General features: G+C 45.8%; 1 protein-coding gene across 1 annotated transcript in view; it reads right to left on the bottom strand.

Moving 5' to 3' along the window:
* The window catches only part of CPPED1 (calcineurin like phosphoesterase domain containing 1), a 51,715-nt gene that overhangs the window by 17,698 nt on the left and 13,683 nt on the right, over positions 1–20,334 (bottom strand). The window contains exon 2 of the mRNA XM_054992341.1: positions 18,969–19,187. Coding sequence (XP_054848316.1) covers positions 18,969–19,187 — 219 coding nt within the window. The remainder of the gene's footprint in view (positions 1–18,968; positions 19,188–20,334) is intronic.

The raw sequence follows: 20,334 nt of genomic DNA, 5'->3' as shown, positions 1-20,334 counted from the left end.
TCTTTTTGATTGTGCAGTCTTGAGTTCCACCACCTCTTTTCCCAGAAAAAAAGCCCTGCCAATGGGCATTTCTTTTTGGTAGGGGGACAACTAAAGCTAGATTTGGTTTTCCTGCAGGTGAATATAACTTAAAATGCAGGTCATTCTGCTTTAGAATGAAAAGTTGGGCTGGAAAACAGCTCCCAATGCAATGACAAGCCATGTGGTTTGTTCGTTGTCTTGTTTTCTGTGAAGTCCAGTACGGGATTTGTGCATGCGCCGGCCAACAGCTGATGTTCCAATGCTCCTAGAGGTGTGAGATGTTCACCTAGCCTTTTTGTGCGCTTTCCCCCCAGCCGCAGCTATAAAAGGCAGGGTCAGTGGCTCCCTCCCTTAGTTCTTCTTTTGCTGCCGCCGCCAAAGACGGACATCTCCTTTCTCTACTCATCGAACCATCAAGCTTTACGCAAGTCAGGGTTTTGGGTTCCATGGCGCCGAAGGCCCCTCTTTTCAAGAAGTGTTCCTGTTGTGGGACAAAGATGGCCCAATTGGGCACGACAAATGCCTCTTCTGTCTGGGTGAAGTCTATGACAACTTGTGGTCTGCAAACAATTCACACCCAAAGCGTGCCATGGAGGGTGTTGTGGCTAAAAGTGGCTCTTTGGGAGTCAGTCTGGAAGGGCTCCTCTGATTCTGATCACACCGCCACAAATAAAGAACCAAAGCGCCCGGAATGGGCCTCCTTGGTTCCATCAGGCAGTTGAGCACCTGACACAGCTCAGAAGCACCAGTTGGTTCCAGTCGCAGCTTTGTCAGTTCCCCCTCAGTGCCAGTCAGAGCCACCTGCTAAAAAGGCTAAGCTCATGTTGAAGCATATCGATAAACTCTCGACATCAAAGGCACAGAAGAAGAAGAGAGCCTCTTCTTCAGATCTGACTACCTTGGTCCCATCAGCTTGGTGTAGTGGTTAAGAACGGCAGGACTCTAATCTGGAGAACTGGGTTTGATTCCCCAATCGTCCACTTGAAGCCAGCTGGGTGACCTTGGGTCATAGCTCCCTGAGAGCTCTCTCAGCCCCACCCACCTCACAGGGTGACTGTTACAGGCATAATAACAACATATTTTATAAACTGCTCTGAGTGGGTGTTAAGTTGTCCTAAAGGGCGGTATATATATATCGAATGTTATTATTAATATTATTACAAGTCTCTCCAAAGTTCTGAGAACCTCATCACCAACTCCCAGACATTGCTCTGCTTCGGTTCCTGAAGTCATTGAACCATCTGTAGCTGTTTCCTTGCTGCTGCCTTCTCCGGTACAGCCTCCTGAAAGGCACAGAGATTCCTTGGTTCTATCTGACAATAACAATCAATTGGAACTAGATCATCATCAAAGACTCCATCAGTTCCATTACTCTCTAAATGGTTCCTCAATCAATCAGTGTTTATTACGGTCATTGACCAGCATAACTTAGAATCAAATAATTCGGTTACCGTCAATTGTTTAAAAAAGCCATCAACAGGTTGGACTAGAAAAAATAAATTACCTAGCACAGATTCTGGACGCCGAGCACTGAGATATCGTTGCCTGCTGAGCTTTAAACAGAGAAAAAACATGGTCTCCTCATTACTTTTTCCATGACAGTTATGTGCTGGTGCACTCGGAACCAAGGCAAAAAGCAAAATCTTGATTAATTCCTACCACGTTTCCAGAAGACAATGCTGCTCCGGAACTGACGTTGAACCCTACCACACAGTCTGATGACAACTCTGATATTGGTTCAGATTTTATATCGGAACCATCTCCACCAGACTTTCTCACTGAAGACTCTGCTGTTTCTCCAAGTGAGGATCTCTGCTTGTACACTGAACAGCTAATTTGAATGGCGAGATTTCTGGAAATTGGGGTGAACTGCTCTATTCCGACTTCTTTGGACCCGGTCTTCAAGGTCCTTCATTCGGAAGCAGCTGGATCTGTAGCATTTCCAGTCACGCAGGGGATGCTTGACATGACCAAAGATGTGTGGTCCAGACCAGCTTCAACTCCAGAGATGCCAAAAAAGCTGGATAATATGCATAAGACCAAAAAAGAAGGGTGAGGTTTTCTCTTTACTTATTCTCCGGCCAATTCTATTGTCACTGAGTTCCTCCAAAGGAAAGGCCTCCAAAAAAGCACGGGCCACTTGACTTCAATCGATAAGGAAGGCAGGAAACTAGACATACTTGTTAGAAAGGTTTATATTTCTGCAGCTTTGACCTTTAGAATTGGTAATTATGAGGCTATCATCATGGCCCGCTACCAGTTTTTCTTATGGGACTGGCCCATATTTGAAACTAATTCCTGATGACAAGCAAAGGCTTGCTAAGATCTTGCAAGGAAAAGCTTGAAGGTTCTTCCTTTTGGTGTCTTCTCTGCCTCTCTTTTTCTTTACAAAAGTCTTGGCAGTTGTGGTGAGCTACCTCAGAGAAAAAGGGTGTACCGTTTCCCCCTAACTGGACAATTAGCTTTTAGTGGGCCAAATGAGAGAATCCCTGTCCCAGCACATCTCTCTGGTTCTAACTGTCTAGACAAACTGGGCCTTGGGATCAATCTGGAGAAGTCATCTCTCGTCCCCCAAAAGAAGGTGTTTTTTTGTGAGGGCAGACCTAGACTCTGCTCAAGCCCTTGCCGTCCCTACTCCAGACTGGATAACAAAATTTCTCCTCGCCCTGCACAGGGTCCTTTCATATAGGCACCAAATGCAAAACGAATTAGGTGTTATGGCCTCCCTGACTCCGATAGTTCCATTTGCTAGACTGAGACTCCGAACCCTCCAAAACTGGTTTGCTGTTTTTCACCCACACAACCAGAACCCATTCAAGTGGTTCTCCATCTTGAGACTCATCCACAGATCCCGGAAGTGATGGAGCGACAAACGGAACCTCCTAGCAGACAGCCTTTTTGGTTCTTCCCCAGTACAAATCTCGATCAACACAGATGCTGCTCTTTTCCACTGCTACAGGCAGACTAACATGGCTACCCCTCTTGAGCTATATCCAATACATGTAAGGGCTTATTCCACAAGGGCTCAATCCACCTTGTCAGCCTTCAAAGTGGGCATCCTTGTAGTCGATTTGTGCAAGGTGGCCACCTGATCAACACCATTGACTTTCATCAAACATTATGCCATTGATGTGGACTCCAGAAGGGACACAGCTGTTGGCAAGGCAGTCCTAAAAAGTCTTTTCCATTAAAGAATTTCAAACACTCCTCCCTGGTAAGTCAACTCTCTAATCTCTCATTTGGGACTGCACAGAAGATGGGACAATGAAAACAGGGTTGCATTCATCTCTGTCGTTCACTGGCTCCCTCCCTTCTTCCCCGCTGTGAGTTTTTTTTTCTTACTTTCCTTCTGCACCAGAGGCTTAAAGAACCGAGGGAGGGAGCCATTTGTCCTGCCTTTTATAGCTGTGCCCAGGGGGAAAGTGTGTGAAAAGGCGAGGCTAGGTGAGCATCTTGAACCTCTAGGAGCTTTGGATCATACACAGCTGGCCTGCACATGCACAAATCCCATGAGTACCTGCACAGAAGACCATTCAATGAACAACAGTTATAGGTAAGTGCAAACTGTTTACTCAAGGCTTGGTCTGTGCATGCAGCAGAATAAAGCAGGGAAAGAGCATTGCCACTCAATACACATACCGTTGCCTAACTCTACATCGAAACAACAGAATTTCGGCTGAAAAGGTTATTTTAAAAATTGGTGTTTCTCCAGCTAAAGCTGCAGGGAGAAATGTTATGCTGCAACTGGAGAGTACAATCTCTCTCTCTCTCTCTCTCTCTCTCTCTCTCTCACACACACACACACAGAGAGAGAGAGAGAGAGAGAGAGAGAGAGAGAGAGAGAGAGAGAGAGAGAGAGAGGCAATGATTTTGGAAGACCGAAATGATTTGCAGTCCCAAATGATTTTGGCAGACCAAGTCAGAGCAACAGTAAAATGGTCTGGACCTATCTGTTTTTCGCAGTGCACTACCATGCATTTGCTTCTATAATAAACCAAGTGTAGATTGGGTGCAAATGTAAACAGGGAAATCAAACATGGGCTATATTTCATGCTTCCCTGTCTTGGCCTGATTGGCACAAATTAAATTTTACACTAAGCTGGTTGAAATCACTCTACTGGATTTTACAGCAGCCAGATAATTGCTACAAAATACTTGCATATGTACGTGTGAGAATGCAATGAATTTTCAAAACGGATTATTTTCTTGTTTCTGTCCCATGGTGTTTAGGTTAATTTACATATCTCTCTGCTCCTCCCCTCCAGCTCCCAGGACTATATGGGAAGTAGAAGGAGGGAGGGAAGGAAGTTAGCACCCGCCCGCCTGCCTGCCTGGAGAGAGACTGTTTCGTCAAGGGCCAAGCTGTTGCCACCTGCTCTGCCTTCTGAACGGGTTTGCTAATGGCAAGCAGTAATTGTAAAATTAGCTTATTTTGCATATCTGGAAAATGAGATTGTCTTCTGTATGTTTTGTACATTGTAAGCCACTTTGGGTCTGTACTGTATGAAGAAAAGCAGGTTAAAGTATCCAAAAGAAATATTCCACACTAGCAAGACTTCTGGCTCAGATCTGTATTGGGGTTGCCGAAACCACCTCTTTCCAGACCAGTTGATGGAACAAGCAGGATTAAAAAAAGACACTCCAAAAATCTCCCAGTAGTGAATTTGCAGGTATTATTTTCTTGAGTATACACTTGATAGATTTGACCGCAGTTTACAAGCCCAAAGAGGATGCAGTGGGGCTCTCTCTCTAAAATTACTTATTTCTGGAAAAACAATTGAGCATAGTAATAGTGCTGGGGGGGTGGGGTTCCTACCTTTGTTTCTTTCCATCTCTGATTTGGGGACAGCAAAGAATGCTAGTTTTAAAACAAGGGAACTAATGGACAGTGGTGTTCAATGGCAAAAACCTTAGGAACAATCACCGTTGAATAAAGGGAACGTTAGGATTCTTAATTATGTTATTTACTCCGTATGATACAGTTTATTTATTTTTTAAAATCTTTATTACTGGGGTTGGGGGTTAACAGAAGCGGAATCCAATGCATGCTGGCAGATTACAATCGTGGCACAGGTTAGAGTGGCAGGCAGCCAATGGGAGCAGGGGGCATTTGCCAGCTCATTTGGACCATCTTAGGGAAAAGGGCCACCTGGCAAGGTAAGGACTTGCTCAAGCAAATCTTTTGTTGACACGGTTCTGCCCCACCCACTCCCGACACACTGACTTGGTTGTGTGAACGGCTCCCCTAGTCCAAATTGGATTTGAATGTGGGCAGCTGCTCTGGAGGAAAGTCGGAGGCTGAGCGGCGCAAGTGGAACAGATGCCGGTACCCACACACTTGCATGCCACAGCTAGAGGAGCTGGCCGTTGGATCCCAAGACTGGGAGAAAGCACTGAGGAACATGTACCTAAAATGAGTCCAAACTCACTCATAGCTTAGAAAATAATTCTAGGATGCTTTGCTCAGTTAACCAGAGTGTGAAATTTTATCAGTTTTAAGCACCTGATCTTTGCAGCCTTGATCCAAGAGCTGGAAGGAGATGGAGGGAAAGCCACACGGCGCTCTTCCAACGCAGTGCTTCATCAGAAGCCATCACGCACGAAGATGCAAGAATCTCAATTTAGCCAGCAATTTTGCTGAAGACGCAGGAGGCAGAATGCAATACAGCTGGCTCCTCCACAGATGTCTGCACTAACAGTAATAATATATATTGCTAAAAAAAGCCAAACAAATGCAATAATGTCAGTAAACTAGATAAACATACTCCGGAGGCCAAAAGGGAGCAGAGTCCACAGTGTGATAAATGCAGGCATAAAAAAATACCTTGCACTTAAAAACTATTTTGTATGTGTGTGCGCGCATGTGCTGTTGTGATTTAGAAAAACATTTGCCCCCTCCGTGGAGTATTAGTTCAAAACAAAAATCCCTCTTCTTTAAAGGTGACCTTTTTGGCAGGGGTCTCCTTTCCCACTGCCGGGATTCCATTTTATAAGGTCGGCTGTTTCAGCAAAAGTTCCTTTGAGCGATTACCAACAAAGGTAATCCTTGGCCAAAGATTGGGGTGCGGGAGAGCTCAGTGACCTGTGACGTAAAGTGGAAACACTCTTTAGGAAGGTGTTTACTGTATCAAGCGCTGTCCTTTGTAGTTTAAGAGGGTCATTTAAGGGGAGACAATGTTTAAAACACAGTGTTGAAAATGCTGGTACTCTTTGACTTATTCAGCTCATGAATGTGCAAAGGGCAGATCAGTGCTCTTAGCAGAGTCTGTATCCTGCCAACTGCAGAGCAGCCCAGATTCCAGAATCACTACAGCAGTTGTTCTTAGAGGAGGTCTCCTAGCTCAGTGATAGAGCTCCTGCTTGGCATGCAGAAGGCCCAAACCCTAGCATCTCCCCTCTAGTTCAGGCTCCGGGATAGGAAGCTACAATACAGTTCCTTTTCAAAATATGGCACACTTACACCCTAGCAATGGAGCCAAGACAGTCCAGATTTCTACTCGCTCATTTTGTGCAATGTGCAGATCCATGTGGGCATGGGCATTTTGATCTCACCCTTTCTCCAAGGAACTTGGGGTTGCACACACAGCTGAGCCTTTCTCATTTTTGCCTCACAACAACTTCGTCAGGCAAGCTTGGCTGAGAGTCACTACATCTACCCTTTATTGATCGAGCAGGAAACTACGAGGGTAAGAATTCCTTGCAGGTTCACCAATGCTGGAGTTTGTTAATGAGAGCCAAGCTACAAGTGACGCCTGACACTAGTTGGACACTTGTCAGCTTCCCTCAAGTTTTGATGGGAAATGTAGGCATCCTGGTCGTGCAGCTTGGCTCTCCGACTGCTGTCCAACGGACTTTTCAACTGTCACTTGTCCAACATTCCGCCAAGCTGCCTACATTTCCCATCAAAACTTGAGGGAGGCTGACAAGTGTTCAACTAGTGTCAGGCGTCACTTCTAGTTTGGCTCTGAGAGAAAACCAAAACAAGAGGGTAGTCAGCTTTTACAACCAACACAGCCAATAACTGGGGGGGGGGGGGATTTTTAAGCACCACCAGTTTGTTAAGAAGCGGCCAAGCAGCCAGAGCCTCTCTGCTTTCAAATGCAGCATCCGATTAAAGCGTAACATCCTTCCCGGGGAAGCGCTAATAAGGTGTCGTGCTTGATAACAATCGCTCATGTTTCCTGTTACCAGACCATCTAGGCCCGGGCAGCTCAGCTTAAACCTGACAGCTTTCAGCATAATTCTCCCCATCTGCCTTCTGTTCCTTTAACTATAACTAGCTTTTATGTCTTAAAAAATATCAATTTGTGTCATTTCTACTGAGCCGTATCATATTCATTATAGCTAGCAAATTAAGGGCTTGAAAGTTATCTTGGCGGGTTTGCGAGTGGCAGGCTCACCCAGTGAAAGAATCCTCAGCTAGCAGAAGCCAGAAACACTCGTTTCCCCAGAAAGTCAGCTGTGTTAACAGGACGTGGCAATCAGCATTAAAAGGTATTTGCTCCACTTTAAGGCTTGGATAATGGAAGTGGGCCCAGCAACTCAGCTCTGAGCTGCCAAACGAGAGAGCGCTTCCCTTTGCAACTGGCGCTGTTTGCCAGATATCCATTGTCACAAAGATCTGACTTCTCCGAGGAGTGCTTCAGTTCTACTAAATCACCCCCCCCCCAGAAAACAGATCCTGCCTGTGTCCTGGCCCCCTCCCCATGCCGCCACTTTCTCTTCTGATGGGCAGTGGCTCTCAAAGGAGTGGGGCAGAGTTCTCTCTACTTTGCTGCTTAAGATACTTGCATGGCAACTGCCAGGGACTGAGCATGTGCTTGACTGCTGAGCTCTGGCCCTCCCACCTTGGCCCAAATGTATTTACATTTGGTTGAAATGATGCAACCAAAAAGAAAGCCAAGAGCATTACAGCAAAGTTTTCACATCTCCTATCTTTTAGGATTTTAATGGTTGCAAACAGGGACATGGTCCATACACCCCCGCCCTCCGCATGTCTCAGGCCCTCGGATGTTTGCCCCAGTCTCTTCCCGCACTACATCTTCCTGCAAGCTCTACTCCAGCTGCTGTGTTTATTCTGCAGTAGTGCACCGTCTCCTAAGTTAAAGAAATAGTAGAGAAACGATTATTCTACAATCATTCATATCTCACTGGCATATAAAATAGCGGGCTACAGTGTGCACGTGGAACCTTAATGTTCATGGGTTAGATCCTTTGAACCGCCCATCAAAGCACTTGTTTTCCTACTTTCCTCAAGCATTCCCTTACGATCTCCACAAAGTCAAGGCCTGGGCCTGGAGTGGGGCGGGGGGGGGGGAGGCTCATGGACAGAATGCCGTCAGACACACAGTGCTGTACCAAGGGGAGGGGAATCAGCTGAAATTGCTCCCATTTCCCACTGACTTGCTTCCCAAAGCTTCCCAAAGCATGTCACAGCAAGTTTTTCAGTTGCCCAAGAGGGAGAGAGAATTTCACTCAATTCTCTCCTCCTTGCTGCAGATTTCATTCAAAACACTCTCTGCCTTTCCAACACTTCAGTGGCAATGTGAGAATGTGTCCTCTTTTATGCCTTGCACAACCAACAACCATCTTTCCCATTTGCCAACAAGGTTGAAAAGCCCAGATCTAAAGCTGTAGTAGCAGAAGCGTGGCCTCTGGCGTCCATTAGCACATTGAGACAGTACCGTTCCGCAAGTCTTTTCGATCTCTCTCTCGCTTTCTCACTCACACACCCACAAGTTCTTGGAGAAACCATCTCGTCCAACCATTAGCAGCATCGACAAATCACTCAACCAGCAATAAATGAAGGATGCCGTGCCACACACTTTTATTCATACTTAAACCCACCGGTCCATAAAGCTTGAGCAATTTGTGAAGGATAATGAAGAGTCTGCCCTAAACAGCAGGTCTTGCAGCAGGCCTTCCAAGACAATATTTATGTTACAACTATGGCGACACATTGGAAAGGCCCTTTGTCAGCATCCAGGTGATGCTCTCAGCTACCTAACGTCACCTGAGCACATCTCCCAAGGCTGATTCAAGAGATGCCCAGATACCAGCTGAAATCCCTTATATTCTTCAAGAGTTTCAGGATAGGTGCTTCTGCTGCTATAGCGAGTTTTTCACTGATCTTGATCTGAATCACCCCAGCTAACCGCCCACTTGCTTTTGTTCTTGTTTGTCTTTATTAAATCTTTAGCTTGTAGCTTTGAGGCTTTTTAGCAAAGCATGACAGAAGATTAGAGACTCTTCAATACAAATAAAAAGCACAGCCTCTGCTACTTATTGGACAGCCAGTGAAGACCCTGTGCTCAGTGACAGAAAGCCTGCTTGGTGTGCACAAGGTCCCTAGCATCTCCAGGCAAAAGGTTTCAAGCAGCAAGTGCTGGGGAAAGTTCACCCCCACCCCCCGAAAGTGGCTTCCTACAAGACGAGCTTTGCCTTTCCTGCATAAATAAACCTTGACTAGTTCAGATAAAACTCACACCCTACAGCAGTATTCAGATCCATGGGAACAGAATGCCCTGCAGCCGACTGCTGGATCTCATAGATGGAGTCAGTGAGTGATTCCGCACACGTTGGATAATGCACTTCCAATCCTCTTTATAGATCATTTGGAACGGATTTTTGTGTGTGCGGAACAAAAAATCCACCTCAAACGATTGATAAAGTGCATTGAAAGTGCATTATCCAACGTGTGCGGAATCAGCCAGTGTCTACAAACGGGCAGGTTTAGTTTACTGGGAAATTTCTCAGTGGGACACTGCCCTAGGGGAGGTCAAGAGCAAACTCTGAGTGCTCCAAAACTGTAGAGAATTTCTTCTGGATGAATCAAATCCTGGAATGTATTTCGCTTTAAGTGCACGTTTGTGTTGCAGCCTCGAGGGGAACCTGGCAGGCGGAGAAGACCTGGTACTTCCTGCTCCCGTTTCCCACACCTTTTGAGCTGCAACTTGAGGCAGAAGGTAACACTTGCCCACCATAAGATCGTGCTGGGCCTGTCGACCAAGCCAGCACTGGGGCAAGGCAAGACCCTCAAGTGCAGCTAATGGGGGGGGGGGCTAGCCTGTAACTATGTAAGTTCTTTGTCGTGTCTTCTGTGCAGGCACACATGGGATCTGCGCATGTGCAGGCCAGTCACAGTCATCATAAAGCTCCTAGAGGTGCAAGCTACTCGCCTAGTCTTTTACATGCTTCACACACCCCACCCGCCCAGAAGTAGCTATAAAAGGCTTGCACAGAAGACGACTCGATGAACAACCCTCTTTTCCCTTCTGTCCTTTCGCCACCACCTTTTAATTTTCCAGCCTTGGTCCCATTTCTTCTCATCCTCATCCCGGCACAGCAGTTAAAACATACTCAAAAGTGATTAATTAAACCTAATTATTAAGTATGGGAGAGGAAAGAAGGCTGCATATTTTTCCAGTGCTGGCTGCGGAAAAGGCATTCGGTGCATGCCCAGACGTATTTTTCTTCCAGAACTTGGTCCCAGCACTGAAGGCAAACTCTGGAATTAATTACTTTGCTTGTGCTAAGATTTCACTGGGGCTTAGCTCCAGAAGCAAATTCTAGAGGGATAGCTTTGTTGTGGCAAAACAAAAAAAGACCGTAGCTTCAGCTTTCAGGGCTAAAAACTGTTATTTTGTCAGATGCATGAACTGATTTCTCAAGTCTGCACTCCGCACATGGAAAAATAGTGAACATGTGGTTAAAAGACTATGGAATGCAAACAGCATAGTTTATGGCATTTCTATGAAAACTCAAGTAAAAGTAAGAATAATAACCATTCACAACAGCCGTAGCAGTGTTAAAACAATTAACGCTATTATTAAATCTCGATCCAGCAATTATCTATTTGTGGCGCCTCAAAACTCTTTTGTTTGTTTGTAAAGAAGGAAAGCCGTTGAAATACCCAAAAAAATGCATTCTGTTACCAAGCTATGATTGCTTGCTGTTAATTAATATTATATATTAAGTTTTTTAAAAAGCACATATGCAAGGGGAAACAGAAGTCCGAGGATGCAGGGCTAGGTACATTTTCCTGGAAGTTGGCCACATTGAATAAAATGGGACTTGCTTCTAAGGAGACATGCTTAGGATTTACTCTCGAAAGATCTAGTCAGTTGTTTATTCTTTGATCTGCCTTTTCAAACAGATCAGGAGCAAGGGTGAATCTGGAGACTATTGCCAGGGCATTTCCGTTTCCAAATACACCCCTGACTGCAAAGCATTGTCAGAAGGACAGAGAAGCTAAAAGCACAGTATAGAAAACAGAAGTGCTAGATGAAATCACGATTCACAACAGCAGGTATCTGTGCATTTTGTTGATCTCAGAGGTTATATATGAAAAAGACTTCTGATAGCGAGAGTACAATGGTCAAGCCTTTAGTGTGTGAAGTGGTAAAGAGGACACTTGTGAATGTTTTAAAATAGAGGTGGGTGGGAACTGGGAAAATGGTGGTTTGTTGCAGTTCGTGGTTCGTCGCGTTTCACAAACCACGAACCTGCATGAAATTGCCCGGTTTGCAGACCAATTTGTTTGGTTTGTGGTTCGTCACTTACAGGGCAGCAGAAGATCTGCAGAAAGCGCCATGCACACATGCCCTGGTGCCGGCATGGTGATGTCAGTTCTGGAAGTGATGTTGCTGTGTTGGTGCACAAGCCAGCATGCTGACGTCACTTCAGGAAGTGCCGTCGCCACGTGAGCTGGCGTGCTGACATCACTTCTGGAAATGACATTGCTGCACTGGCGTTCAGCGGACGGGGGAGCAAATCCCACCGATGAACTGAAAAACGAACCAAACTGCCCTACAAGTCATTGCGGTTCGTCAAAAATGCAGCCTGGCGAACCGCCAGTTTGTGAACCCTGAACCAGCCTCGTTCATGATGAACTTTGATTCATATTTCGGTTCATGCTAATATCTACTTTAAAAGGAACTCTGTGTTCCTCTTTGCTGAGCTGGTCTGCTGCTCAGCTGTGATCCATAAGGCCTCTGGTTTAAGCCTTACTTCTGTCATTTGTGGCCTTAGGAGGTGGTTCTCAGAAGTTTGGTCCAGGAACCACAAGTTGGTCTCAGCTCTCTCACAGGAAGATTGTGAAGTGGAACTGGGTGAACTGAGAGGAGGTGGCTCTGTGCGGGTCCATTGCAAATTTAAGTTTGGCTGTGCAGATCATGTGCAAAATGACCATGAAATACAGCCTGTTGCTCAAGAATACTCTATATTTACACATTCGAAACATGAATCTGCTTTTAGTGTTCGCTTATACGAGATGTTTCCTTTTCACTGCCAGACAGGTGGACGTAGCACTTGCTTGGTTGGGACCCCCTTATAAAATAACTTGAGAAAAGTGGCCCATTTGCACAAGTTTGAGAACTGCTGGCTTTGCTCAGCCTCAAAATCGTCCCCCTCCCCATCTGCAATACAGGTATGCTGCAGGACTACTTAACGGTGCTGTCATAATGCTTACAAGATATAGTTTTATAAATCATTTTGAGGGCTTAAAGCATGACATAAATGCGAAGTATAATTGTTTCAGTAGATTAACCGACAGTAAAAGCACTGCTAACTTTTAAGGCCCTTTGTGTAGCTCTGAGAAAGGTTGTTGAATGCACGAGATTAAAACCTTATCACTGAAGCAACTCAAAGGCAGTATTCTACTTGTTAGTACAGCCACCCCTAAATTCTTGCAGTCCCGTCCCCCAAATCTATTATCTCCTTTCTTCAGCAGGTACGAGAAAGAGCTGGACCTGTCTTATGAGATGCCATCCAGCCGAGTCACAAAAGGGTTGCGAGGTCGCTTCCCAAGACAGCAGCTCTCCGAGACATCTCCCTCTGCAGCCACGACCCATGATCTAAACTTTGCATTGCTGATGCTGGCACAGCCAGTTTTCTAGTGAGAAAACATTAATTTACTGGGAGCTGGAACACCCCTGTATTTCTGGTAACACTCAACACTCCAAGCATGTCCTGTGAAATGCTCAATTAATGTTCCGCACCACAATGGCCGATTTTAACTCTTCTTGGTGTACGTGGCCACACACCAGCACGCAAATCAAAAAGCAAAAACTTCTCACCCTAATAGTAATAATAATCCAAGGACAAGCCACTTTTAATCACCATCCTTACTGACAGAGCCTTTGCCGCTGATTGCTTGCCGCCTTTAATGGCTCGTAATGGGCTCTGAGCGCTCGGCTTGATTGCATCCCAGTTTAGCTGATAAGGATGCTATTTATCGGCCCAAGCTGCTGGAAGCCCAAGACTTTGCCATGTTCAAAGGCCCTGACATCAGAGCAGCTCCAACAGCTGTGCTTTGCAATTTGCTTCGCTGCATACATTCTGGATCCAAATGGGTAAATACATGTATTTCCTGGGGGAGGCTGGTTTGATTTTGGATATTTATTTTCCTTATTTTAGTCCTGCTCCAGTGCCAAGGTGGGGGGGTTTCTTTACCGGGGGGGGGGTCCATAAGCAAGAGTCTGTTCTTTATCCTCGCTGCCTGATAATCCTTTGCCCCATGCCCAATCCTTGCTCCTGCCCACAGGGGAGCAGAGAAGGCAAGTTATGTGCCAATTTGTCCTCATACCATCACAGTTCACTTGCCCCATAGGAACTAACAGTCAAAATACAGGATCTTCAGCTCAGTTCATCCATAAAGGGAAAATTGTGCCGCCTCAATGTGCCTCAGGGCCATGCACAGCAGGGATAGGGGGTTTAACTCTGGGTTTTGCTATTCTGGGGCCTCCCATCGCTGCCACTCAGGGGCATGATGTGGCAACATCCATGCCTACTGACACAGTTGCCTACTACCAACCAATGAGAGACCGCTTTGAGGTCTGGATGCAGAAGTGTGGGAACAAACAGAGAGATGGAAACACTAGAGTTAACAAATGCCCCTTGGCTTCCACTTTAATTTACATAATCCACCCATCTCTGCCTGGTAGGTGGGGCTGGCTCACAGCACAATGTGGTAGGTAGGGATGGCTGTGACACTCTGTAAATGTGCTCGTGCTAGGGCAATTCTGAATTCCTGTTTTTACCTGCCATACTAAGTTTTTCTGACACTTGAACCATTAAGTGGCAGTGCAGGAGGAAGGGGGGATATGCAAGGGAAACCAAGTGGAAAGACGGACACTACATCTATGGTGCTACCAACAGCCAGAGGGAAGCAATTCTCTTCCTTCTTGCTATTCCCTCCTTTTGAGCCAGAGAGAGAGGACAGGTAAGTAAACCATGGCACCCAGGAGGAAAAAGAGTAGATGCAGTTAACTCCTGCTGTTGGCCTTCACTGGGCCGTAACAGGTACCCAATACTGCTGACCCTGGATGCCAATCCTGGCCCTTCCCCTATGTAAAGACTCACAACGAGAGGCAAACACACAGGGTTTTTACATCTTGTTTGATTTACACAGCTCACTAACATCTCCGTTCCTGCTCCTTCCCTGCTCACACAAAGTTGTTCTTTCTGAAAATATCCAGGTTGTGTTGAGAGAACAGATGGGACAAAGAGGAGGGAGAGGCAACCAGTCACAAGAATGGTTGTGCTGGTGGCATTAAGGAACGCATCTGTATTTACAGAATACGAACTCTATTTATTGGTATCGTATACTTCCTCTTAGTCTACACACAATACAACTGCAGCAATTTCAATTACACTAAAGCCAGCCAAGGTTTAACACCTCAGGCAAGATTCATGTCGTTATTTGAATTTATCATTGTATAAATTTAGACAGCATATCTACTGAACGCAACGGGATGACAATAAGAGAATCTGCAGAATAAAGGCAATAAACTCAGCATCCCAGGACCATGACTTGCAAAAACTACATTATTGGGAGAGAATTCTGTTTAGGGTTCAACATAATCTACAATAATCTACAACAGCAACACAAAGAAATACACTATTTGAACCACGGGGATTCCTGCATATGAGATGAAGAATTCACAGACAATAGTTATCCAAATCCTTAGCACAACAGTGCAGCCGCGTTGACAGACTGGCTCCCATTCTCCTGTGACAGCTTCCTTAATCAGGTCATTTTTTTCATTGCAATCAGTGTCTAAATTATTTTTGTGCCCTCTTGTTGCTTCATTCTAATTTTGGAAAGCCCCTGAACAAAGAACAGCATTTAAAACAAATACAACTAATGGGGAAAAAATTAGACTCGAAACACAAGGAGTACGTCCTGAAAGTTCTAAATACCAAAACTCCACCCAAACCCACATCAAACAAAAATAAAACACCACCAACAAAGCCCACATAAAAGAAGGCCTTATATCTAACATACACGCAGCCCTTGCCAAACAGTGCAAATCTATGCAGAATTGTTCCTTACTAAAGCCTCGGAAATCAATAGGCTTAGACGGGAGTAATTCTACACAACACAAAACTGGAATATTATATCAGTTAAACGGCATGTAGAAAGCCAAATGGAAAAACAGGGCTCGTGGTTAACCTCTCAAATTCTTGGCAGAAATGCATCTTGAGAAACTCTCTTATTTCTTCTTTAGATGTTGGCTCAATGGAGAATATTTATAAAGATCTATCTAGATCAGGGTTACCAGTCCCCTGGTGGGAACGGGGGTTCCTTTGCTCCCAGCCTCTTCCCCCCCCACTCACCTGGCCAGCAAGGGGTGGGCAGTGTGGGGAAAGGGCCCCAGAGCTCTCCGGAGCTCTTCCTTGTTGCGCCAGGAATGACATCATGTGAGGTACATTCCACCACCACCCCGCCTGTGCCCTCCCAGGACTCCCCTCTATCTCCCAGTTTGGGGTCCATGGGACCTGGCAACCCTAATCTAGATAATATGGTTTTTTGAGGTTAAAGTCTTGGGGAGTGTTTTCCTTTGCCAGACTTCTTTCACCCCCTGGCCAAATTGCTTTAATCAGCAATGCATTGGTATTGTTTTTTTTTTTAATCCAAAAGATACTTCTATGCCACGTAAATAAAGTTTTTCCAACCTGCAGAAAGTGACTGGAATTACTGGGATGTAGAATGCAAGGAAAACATCCCAAAGCCTGGTTTACCACAACTGAACTTGGGATACTGGGGGAAAAGACGTTTCTCATTAAGATTTTTTTTTTACACTGCCACATTCTACACCCTCTTGATAGTATAAGGCGCTGCTCTTCTTTGTTCCTTCCCTGGAACAGCTGGGCACCATTCAGGGCCCGGCAACCCCAAATGGAGACGCAGGCCTCACCTCCCATTCCTAAATGGGAGAAGTGTCTGAGGAAGATGATTGCAAGAGAATCACATGTGGCCGCCTTCTCCAAATCAGCTCAGGGGTCCCTGAATAATAATACCATACCATTTAAGAATACCTTTATTGGCATAACAATGTGAACATGCACAGTCAGCAGGAAAACAAGACCACCATTACCTGAACATTGAAACCAATTCTTGGATGCACGACAGAGGAATTTAGCCACGGACTCAACAGTCTCATGGTTTTGGGTGAATAATAGCAGGGAAGTCTTACGGACATCAGATTGTCCATCGTGATTTTGCATAAGAGGTTCTAAATATACAGCACGGATTTCACAATAGAATAAACAATACAGGAGAATGTGTTCAGTGCTTTCTACCTCCCTCAGACCACAGGTACATAGCCTAGTGGAGTATGGGATTTTCTTAAACCTCCCATACAATACGGCAGAAGGAAGCACGTTAAACCGAGCTAACATGAATGCTCTCCGAAGGTAAGGGGAAGTCAGACAAGAGAAATACTCTACCAAGGAAAGATCCCCCATCTCAAAGGGGAGCATCTGCCAGAGGCAAGGCTTCTCAGTTCCTGTGTCTCAATATCTATGAGTCTTTGTTTAATTGAAGCAAATGCGGACCTCTCCATAAGGTAAACTAGTTCATCAAGCCTAAGCCCGATTAGAGAGATCTTTTCCCTATATCGACTAGCCAAGTAGATGACTGGTAATCGGTTAGCATGTGTGCAATGAGGCTATAATAATAATAATAATAATAATAATAATAATAATAATAATAATAATAATAATAATAATAATAATAATAATATTTAATTTATATACCGCCCTTCAGGATGACTTAACACCCACTCAGAGCAGTTTACAAAGTATGTTATTATTATCCCCACAACAACAATCACCCTGTGAGGTGGGTGGGGCTGAGAGAGCTCCAAGAAGCTGTGACTGACCCAAGGTCACCCAGCTGGCTTCAAGTGGAGGAGTGACCTGGTTCTTCAGATCAGAGTCCTGCGCTCTTAACCACTCCACCAAGCTGGCTCAAGACTGAAATATTGCAGTAACTTTTTCTCCCTCCTTTTACACCTGCTGGCACCAAGAGGGCTAAAAGGAATGCAAGATGTCAAATTCCGGATCCTCCAGCATAGCCTCAATTGCACTGCAGGGCAAGGGGGGGGGCAAGTAGGGAGCTGCAATGAAGGGGCACAGCCCATGCCCAAGGACCCAGAAGAATGTATGGCTCCTTCCTTAGCCACCTTCTGTCTCTGCTCTGACTTTGGTCCACAGCTTTCAAAAGGCAATTCTCTCAGTGAAGCAAGTTTTTAATTTATTTTTTTTTACCTACCATCAGGGCTTTTTTTCAGGGGGAATGCAGGGGAACGGAGTTCCGGAACCTCTTGAAAACGGTCACATGGCTCATGGCCCCGCTCCCTGACTGGGAAATTGAGTGTTGCCAGCTCCAGACTGGGAAATTCCAGGAGATTTGGTGGGTGGAGCCTGGAGAGGGCAGGGTTTGGGGAGGGGCCACAGCAGAGTATAATATCATAAAGTCCACCTTCCAAAGCAGCCATTTTCTCCAGGGGAACTGATCTCTGTCACCTGGAGATCAGCTGAAATTCCAGGAGATCTCCAGCCACCACCTGGAGGCTGGCAACCTTACCTTGAACCCAGGTCTCTCAGATCTTTGCCCAGCACTCTAGCCAGTGTGGTGTAGTGGTTAGCGTGTCAGACTGAATCTGGGAGACCCAGGTTCTCTGTCATGGAAGCTTGCTGGGTGACCTTGAGTTCAGTGACGCACTCTCAGCCTAATCTACCCTACAGGGTAGAGAGGATAAAAAGGTGGAACGGAGAATAATAGAAGCTCCTTTGGGACCCCGGTGAGGTAGGTTAGGCAGAAAGTGACTGGTCTAAGGTCGCTATCACACAGGTCAGGACGTACAGTGGGGGAAACCAGATCCCGCCCCTCCCCAAGTTACCTCAGGACCAGGAGGAGGGAAAGCAGGTCTCAGCCCCAACGGCACAAAGGGTAGGAAGGGGGTAAAAACAGCATCTGGAGCTTGGAAGTAAAGGCCTACTCAATGGGAGAGGAGACAACTGGCACAGGAGAGCAGGAAGCCCAGCAGCTAGCAAGTCCTGGGGCCCTGGGGGTCAGAACAGACCAGGCCTTCCCCAGAGCAGGGCAACAGCATTCCTGGCCAGGAGAGCAGCAAGTTGTATCTTAAGGCCTAACTCTGTAATGAGGGCAAAGTATGAAGCTACCTTATGCTGCACCAGACCCATGGACCATCAAGGTCTACGTAGACTGGCACCGGCTCTCCAGGGTCTCAGGCGGAGGTCTTTTCAACTGAAGATGCTGTGGATTGGGCTGGGGGGCCTGCTTGCAAGCAGAGGCTCCTCCGCTGAGCCACAGCCTCTCCTCATAGCACTGGGGATTAGGTAAGTAATCCTGGGAGCAGGACCAGGGCTTTGACAACTACAGGTGAAGGCAGTAAGGGACACCAGGTTGTAATCTGGCCTGTAAACCTGGGACTTAGTTATTGAAAATAAAATGTACAATAAACTAGTAGAGGGCTCAAAACCCACCCAGCAAGATCCCCCCTGCAGAGTGAAAGGAAAGGCAAGGATTATTTCGGATTAATCCCAAGAAGATGACTCCATGCAAACATGCTTTGGGAGCTGCATAACGCTCCCGAGCTCTCTGCCCTTGCACCAGCCGAAACGTGCCACCTAGTTACCTGGCATGCCATGCACGAGATCTCCACAAATCACGAAGAACTTGGGTTTGGGGTTTAGACGGTTGATGGCTTGCACCGCTTGCTGCGTGAGCTTGAGCTCTTGGTCCCATTCGTCGCCTCCGCTGTCACAGTTGCCAATGGAGTAGGCTTTCATCAGCCCAAACTGAGGGTCCGCTCCCTGAATGAAGTAGAACGGGGCCTTCCATTCCTTTTCCGCATCTAAAAGCAGCAGGAAGTAAAGAAGAACGTGGAAAAAATCCTGCCTTAAATGAATTTAAAAGACAGCAACATTCAACTTCTCAAGAACCTACATCATCAAGATTGTTTCAGGTGAGTAGCCATGTTAGTCTGTAGTAGCAGAACAAAATTCGAGTCCAGTAGCACCTGAAAAACCATCAGCATTTTCCAGGGTATCAGCTTCTGTGAGTCAAAGCTAATTTCAGATGCAAATAAGAATGAAGAAACATCAGCTCTGGTATCCAGGTCAGAAGGTGGGAGAGGCATTGTTCTCATTTGTATCTGAAGAAGTGAGCCCTGGCTGACAAAAGCTTATACCATGGGAAACTGTGGTGGTGTTTCAGGTGCTACTGGACTTAACATTGTGTAGAAGCATAGCAATTTCCAAACATTAAAACCCATGTTTATATTTTATTACTATGACCAACCAAAGCAACACTACACACTGTGCAAGCTCTCAAGTTCTGCAGAACTCTTCATGGGGCTGGATGTTAAAAACCAAATAATGCAAAAAAGGGGAAAGGGAGAAAAACACATCTTTCTGGCCTTTATATTTCGGATTTTTTGTATGAGTAGGATGTTAGTTAACTTCAACGGGCACAGGGTGCGGCTAGCTGGGATCAGACCATGCCCCTAGTATGTTCCAAGGTGGCGGCGGCAGCAAAAATGGAGGCCATCTAGTTGAAAATATGACAAACGGTATTTGGTCATATGCACAGCAACTGTTCACATTGTGTTCTAGATATATATACCCAGCTGCGGCGAAAGGAAAATACAGATGAATAAATAAGGAAATGTGATCATCAGAAGCTATGGGGAGGGAGCTAGACACAAGCCCCGTAGGATTTTTCCTGCCAAATTACCACCTGCCCCCCAGCACTGGGTTTCCCAGCAGGAATGATAAAAGGTCTGAGGGGACAGAATCTGGGCCTTGGTATAAACCTGGCAGGCACAAAGCGGTTTGCTTTATAAAATGAAAAGGAAGAACATTTATTCAGGAAACTACACACAACTGAGGTAAATATTAACCATCTTTCAGGAGTTGTGGGATGTTTGGTTTCAAACATTAACTGCAGGGGGCGGGGGGCCACTCTCTGGCAGGATTATAACACATACAATACAGTACTTT

This window comes from Eublepharis macularius, chromosome 12 (genome assembly GCF_028583425.1).
Source record: "Eublepharis macularius isolate TG4126 chromosome 12, MPM_Emac_v1.0, whole genome shotgun sequence".
Classification (NCBI taxonomy): domain Eukaryota; kingdom Metazoa; phylum Chordata; class Lepidosauria; order Squamata; family Eublepharidae; genus Eublepharis; species Eublepharis macularius.
The sequence above is the reverse complement of the archived record's forward strand: the minus strand, read 5'-3'. Positions and strand labels throughout refer to the sequence as shown.